Genomic DNA, 6,893 nt, shown 5'->3' on the forward strand with positions numbered 1-6,893 from the left:
AAATGGCCGGCTTGGAGAGTATTTACTTAAACACATTTTATGTCTTAAGTGGACGAGAACAGTTGGGAGAAAATCCGATGTGTGTCAATATATTGTCTTAAAGTGACAGACTGGCGCTTGGGCCATTAGTTAATCAAACAACAAAATGCAAAGACAAAATCACTCACAGCTCTTAATCTGAATTACATAGCTTTAATAAGCATTAACGTATCAATACATACACTGAAAACTGTAATTACTTAATTTACTTGTAATACTTAATTACTTGTAATTACATGCCTGAACAGTAATGTTAGTAGACCTTCATGGAAAAATGAAAGCACTGTTTATTTCATTTCATTTGTATATTTGTTTTATTGTATTTGTCAGTTTGTTTTACATTGTTTCTTTGTTCATGTTCTTACTGTATCTTATCTTATGTACAGTATAAAACACAAAAAATGCCTGCACACTGGTGCATTTACAAACTGATGTTTTATATTCATTCATTAAATATTTATCTTACATTTCAGAATATAAAGCAATGTTAATTCAGCTCTTAATTTGTCATATATGTATATATATATATATATAAATAAATAAATAAACAAAAAGTACCGATAAGAATACCGTTAAAGTATGAATCGATAAGCAGTATCGGTAAGAGTAGCACGGTAATACCGTTAAAACCTTAATGATACCCATCCCTACAGCAGATTGATCTCGTTGCACAGCAAATCAAATGTGGTTTTGGGCATTCTGTAATGCCTGAGCCAAAGTCTGTCATCACAGTATTTCTGTATATTTGCCTCCCAGAAATTATGATTTTGTTCTCTTTGACTCGTTGGATGGAAACGGTGCTTTATTCACAAATGTTTTATGCGATATTCAAATTTTGTGCACAAGTTAAATTTGCAACTTTCGATGGAAACATAGTTATTGCATTTAAATGTCTGAACACATAAATGGAATGATTTTTGATACATAGAATGATACATAGAATAATTTCTGAAAGATCATGTGCCACTGAAGACTACTACACTTTACAGTATATTAAAATTGAAAACAGTTGTTTTAAATTGTAATAATATTTCACAATATTAGTTTTTTTATTTATTGACATAGTTGTCAGTAGATCCTGGTTGCTGATTAAATCAACAAAATGTCCAAACATTGTAAAATTAATCATACATTCATTATATATCACTAGTACAAATTTGAAAAAAAACTGATCAACAACACTTACTTCACAAATCTTTGGTAGAGAGCCAGTGTCACATTGTACTTGTTCTCCAGTCGTTTCAAAGCGGTGTTCACTTTAGGGCTTATTGTGTCCACGTTTACATCCATCTTCCTCACGAGACTGATGAACTGCTTCAAACTGCACAGAAAGGGCAACTTAATTAAAGTGTAGCACATGCATTATTAACACTTTAAAAGCATAACCACACTCTGACAGCCCAACCTGCTCATCCTAAGCAAGAAAACCAGGACTTCTCCATGATATTTATTCATTTGCCACACATACCTTAGTCCAACTACTTTCAGGAACTGAGTGAAGGTGAGGCTGATGCCATCAAGCTCCATGCCTGCGATGAACAGACAAGCTCCCCACTGATGTCTGTTTGAATATGGCATCTAGCATGGAGGACACACACGTTTGTGTTAGTACACATTCATAAATGCAGCTACACTAGATTGGTAGTGCAGATATGAGATGAAAGCGTACATTTGCCTTGTCCATTGACCTGATCTCCCTCTCCCAAATTCTCCATGCATGATCACAGATGGGATTGGTGGCCTGAAGCTCCTCACTCAGAGACACAAACTCAGGCTCCTTGTCCTTGTGTCTAGTAAAACAACACAGTTGACAGACATGAGTAAACGCATTGTGAGGTGACTGACACTATTGTGGTGGTCGCCAAACTGGCGCTGCTGGTCATGCAACATTGGTTATACACAAACACTTGTCAGCTGTTTAGGCACTACATGAGCCATATATGATCACTTTCCCTTTTGTATATTTTAATGAGTAAAGGTCAAAATAAGTATGTTTCATTTTTACATAAACATATCTATAAATAGGACGTCTCCTCTTTGACCCTCTAGATATATAGATGTACACATAACTGCTGAATTAAAAATGGTACGCAATATTTACTTGACATTTCTTTTAAAAGCGAAAACAGAAATTGTGCATCCCAAAAGGCTAAATATAAGCTGACAACTGCTACTGTAATAATACCATAGTGGTTAAATATTGGGTGCGTCCTAATTATCATGTTCTTACCAAAGTAACTAAATATTAAAAACTATTTAACAAAAAAATAGCAGCATAAACATGTTCAGAAATCGTCATTTGTAACGGTTACCTAGTTACAAAAAATATATATATTTTTTTTTTACAGTTTTCTTAAGAAGACTGACATACTGTCGGTCGCTGGCTTCCTCACCCAACATCATCAAGAACTAAAGACGGTCTGTACTAATCATTCATTAGAGTCTATTGTGTCATAGAGGTTTACTTAGACAGTCCCGCAGTACGACCTCACCGTTCGGGGCTCAGCACAGCGTTCTCGCTGCTGTCGGGAGATCCGCTCTTCATGTTTCCCTTCAACTCTTTCTTCTGCGGGGTCCCGCTGCTGCGCTTCTTCGGCGGCATGTCGACTGTCTCGCGTTCACTCACAGCACAGCGAGCGATCACGAGCGGCGGGCTCGTGTTGATGATGTTGTTGTTGTGGTTGGATGTCGGAGCACGAGATCGCTTGTTTGTGTCCGCAATTCTCTACTATTTCCTCTACTATCCAAAACGCGGGAAAATTGATCGACGCAACATCCGCCACTCTCGCGTCATATCCGGTTCTTGACTACACTACAGGAACTTTTTTTAAAGATACATTAAATGTTACAGTGATTTTAAAACTGTTTTTTTTTTTTGTATGAACAGTGTATTCAGATTAGTGGATGGTAGAAGTTTTAAATGCAAGTGAAACATTAACGTGAAATGTTTCAAAGACTTTCTACTCAATTCTATGCTCTTCCATTCAAAACTTGGCATATGGGAGTGAAGCTCTATTTTTAGTGATCTCGAAACACGTTTATCCATAAATGTAATATGCATTTATAACCATTTAGATTAATATTGAATTTTTGGGGAATGGCGTGCCTAAAATGAACAAGGCATTTTGCGGTCAAATAGCACAATGAAAATTCAATTCAAATAGAAATGCTCCTCACATGTGTCTGAAACGTGTTTAAATGGCAGGGTTTCCGCGGGGTCTTAAAAAGTCTTAAATTTAGTTGTATCAAATTTAAGGCCTTAAAAAGTCTTAAATTGTACAAGCAAGTCTTAATTATGATTTCAAGAGGTCAAGACCAGAATTGCGATATGGCTGAATGTGACGATTAAACTTCAATCAAAAGTCTAAAGTTATGATTTCATTGAATAAACACAAGCGCTGAACCTTCAAAGTCAGTTGCTGCACTGCTTTGTGTTCAGCTGTTACCGGGAAACAGTTATATTTCTACCAAATGCTCCACCTGCTGGCAGAGAACGAATGAGTATTTTCAATAAAACTGTTGTTTTGTTCAGAGTTCAGACCAATGCGAAAATCGATCTGTTTTTACCCTGCAAACGTGAGAGCTTTAAAGTCCCCATGAAATCAAAATTAAAGTTTTTTGGGTGTTAGTATGAATATGTTAGTCTTAAGGTTATCTATAAAGCAGTGTGCTCCAAAACAGTGACAAAATTCGCATTTAGAAGATATAAGCATTCAAAGCTTGCAGTTCGTCACTTCTGCCAAAACGGCTCAACGATTTTTTTTTTTTGACGTCACATCGTACTTCAGCTTCTCATCAAACTTTCTGTCCAATCAAATGCTCTCTGGAATCCAAAGCAGCCGCCCCCTACACTATAAAATAGACGCTGAAGCCGCGGCTGAAATCGGTCACTTGTCCACAGAATTTGAATTTTCTGTACAGTGAATGGCACGTTGTGCACTGTATAGGGGACAGGGAACGATTCAAACAGTGTAAATATGCTTTCCATTGAGGAAAAAAATAAGTCTGGTTTCACGCGAACCACCGCACACACACTTCTACACAGAATGCTATATTGTATAGCAATATGGATGAGATTGTGGCTGGCATACCCCGTCAAATGCAACGGCTCTGAACGGCTCTACCCCAGGCTGTGATATAAACGAACACTATTGGCTATTTTAAAAAGGGGCGGGGCTGCTTGATATGTCCCGCCCTGTCTTCCTGTTTCAGTTAAAATGATGTCAATAGCATTTCAGGGGACCTTTAAATGTGAACTGGTGGATCGATAAGAAGACAATGCATTATAAAAATCTAAACATAGGGGTGTGCGATATGTATGGTCTGCGATAATATTGTAATTGTTGTTTTAACAATGTGCGATTTGATATTAAGAGTATATCGCGAAAAGCAAACACAAAACACACCTACAGAGTGCACGCATACATTACATGATGAAGTCTAGCAGGTTAGACTAGTGCACGTGCGCATGTTCTTTCACTGCATGAATCAGTCTATTAAAATGCATTAAGAATTATCACATAATTTAAGATATGGGACAAGAAAATGTATATCTTTATATCATTTCATATAGTTAATATCACATGAAGAGTGCCGTTTTTCTCCAAAAGTATGCATGATTACAAATGTGATATTGATTTTATACAACAGTTCAATAAGTAGTTAATATTAAAAGACTTACGTTTTAGACACCATATTGCCTGTTTTTGCTCTATTTCTCCAACAAAAATAATTTCAAACACCGCAACAGCTGTTTTGCGCTGTTTCGTTCCTGAATGAATCAACCTTTTAAATGATTCGGTTCTGTGGCAATGACTCACTTAACAGGGACTTGCTGACCCCTACTGGCGGTTTTAATTTCACATTTAAGGTACCTTTTAATTTTTTTAAATAATTTCAAACATCAGTTTTCAATGTTTTATGTTTAAAATATCAAAACATTATTTATGCATTTGTAATTGCAGGTTAAAGTATTTAATGTCCCTCAGAGCTGCATTAAACAGTGTGTAAATGTCTAAATCTAAATGTCACTTCTAATGCAGCCTCTGTGTTTCCTCTGCATTGCAAAAATCTATTTTGTTGATACTGATTTAATTTGCTTGGTAACAACTCAAATGCAAGAATTTGACTCAAAAGATGGTGCACACCTTTAGAAAAAATGGCTTAAAGGTAAAAATGCCCATAAAACTTGTTGGAAATTATACATTTCTATTACTGCTGTGAACTGACCACACAGAATAGGAAGAATATCAAAAAATTCTCGAGTCAGCTGTCCACGGTAGTCCTTAAGATATCAGCACAATAACACACTCAGCAAAATATTGTCTAATTATCGTTATCGATAAAATCCCAGAATATTATCGAGATATAATTTTTTTGTCAATATCGCACACCACTAATATAGGTTATTTAATTGATATAATAATTGTTTAAGTTAATATAATAATTAATACTTTTGACTCATCCATTTTCTTAACAATGGTTTAAAGGCTGAAATGTAAAGCTTATTTTATAAAACTTTGTTTTTGTGAAAACTTGTATCTGAACTGTAAATTATGCTTTTTACACTAATTTTACAGTTTAATATGGTACTACATTGCCCTAACCCGCTCATTATCGTATTAATTTATTTGTTCAGGTCTTAAAAAGTCTTAAATTTGAGCTTAAAAATCCTGCAGAAACCCTGAATGGTCATGACATGAGACCATAAAACACGTTTTTGTCATTTACAACAAACGCATTGCAAAATTATATATATATATCTACCGCCCCCTACACTATAAAATAGACGCTGAAGCCGCGGCTGAAATCGGTCACTTGTCCACAGAATTTGAATTTTCTGTACAGTGAATGGCACGTTGTGGGGACAGGGAACGATTCAAACAGTGTAAATATGCTTTCCATTGAGGACAAAAAGAAGTCTGGTTTCGCACTGTGTCACACTAACCACCGCACCGCACACACACTTCTACACAGAATGCTATATTGTATAGCAATATGGATGAGATTGTGGCTGGCATACCCCGTCAAATGCAACGGCTCTGAACGGCTCTACCCCAGGCTGTGATATAAACGAACACTATTGGCTATTTTAAAAAGGGGCGGGGCTGCTTGATATGTCCCGCCCTGTCTTCCTGTTTCAGTTAAAATGATGTCAATAGCATTTCAGGGGACCTTTAAATGTGAACTGGTGGATCGATAAGAAGACAATGCATTATAAAAATCTAAACATAGGGGTGTGCGATATGTATGGTCTGCGATAATATTGTAATTGTTGTTTTAACAATGTGCGATTTGATATTAAGAGTATATCGCGAAAAGCAAACACAAAACACACCTACAGAGTGCACGCATACATTACATGATGAAGTCTAGCAGGTTAGACGTGCGCATGTGCGCATGTTCTTTCACTGCATGAATCAGTCTATTAAAATGCATTAAGAATTATCACATAATTTAAGATAGAAAATGTAAAAATGTATATCTTTATATCATTTCATATAGTTAATATCACATGAAGAGTGCCGTTTTTTCTCCAAAAGTATGCATGATTACAAATGTGATATTGATTTTATACAACAGTTCAATAAGTAGTTAATATTAAAAGACTTACGTTTTAGACACCATATTGCCTGTTTTTGCTCTATTTCTCCAACAAAAATAATTTCAAACACCGCAACAGCTGTTTTGCGCTGTTTCGTTCCTGAATGAATCAACCTTTTAAATGATTCGGTTCTGTGGCAATGACTCACTTAACAGGGACTTGCTGACCCCTACTGGCGGTTTTAATTTCACATTTAAGGTACCTTTTAATTTTTTTAAATAATTTCAAACATCAGTTTTCAATGTTTTAT

At 35.8% G+C, this 6,893-nt stretch overlaps 2 protein-coding genes across 2 annotated transcripts in view; one reads left to right on the top strand and one right to left on the bottom strand.

The window, feature by feature from the left end:
• Positions 1-2,836, bottom strand: part of LOC107551603 (retinoblastoma-associated protein-like) — a 28,921-nt gene extending 26,085 nt beyond the window's left edge. The window contains exons 1-4 of the mRNA XM_016233269.1: positions 2,532-2,836; positions 1,709-1,829; positions 1,508-1,617; positions 1,226-1,360 (exon numbers count right to left, since the gene is read on the bottom strand). Of these exons, the coding sequence (XP_016088755.1) occupies positions 1,226-1,360; positions 1,508-1,617; positions 1,709-1,829; positions 2,532-2,641 (476 nt within the window). The 5' untranslated portion in view covers positions 2,642-2,836. The remainder of the gene's footprint in view (positions 1-1,225; positions 1,361-1,507; positions 1,618-1,708; positions 1,830-2,531) is intronic.
• The window catches only part of LOC107551648 (lysophosphatidic acid receptor 6-like), a 23,052-nt gene extending 18,626 nt beyond the window's left edge, over positions 1-4,426 (top strand). Inside the window, exons 2-3 of the mRNA XM_016233340.1 lie at positions 1,528-1,534; positions 4,416-4,426. The gene's annotated coding sequence lies outside the window, so the exon portion shown is untranslated. The remainder of the gene's footprint in view (positions 1-1,527; positions 1,535-4,415) is intronic.
• The last annotated feature ends 2,467 nt before the right edge of the window (positions 4,427-6,893 follow it).

The sequence above is a fragment of the Sinocyclocheilus grahami genome, unplaced genomic scaffold, assembly GCF_001515645.1.
Source record: "Sinocyclocheilus grahami isolate Dianchi unplaced genomic scaffold, SAMN03320097.WGS_v1.1 scaffold428.1, whole genome shotgun sequence".
In the NCBI taxonomy this organism is placed as follows: domain Eukaryota; kingdom Metazoa; phylum Chordata; class Actinopteri; order Cypriniformes; family Cyprinidae; genus Sinocyclocheilus; species Sinocyclocheilus grahami.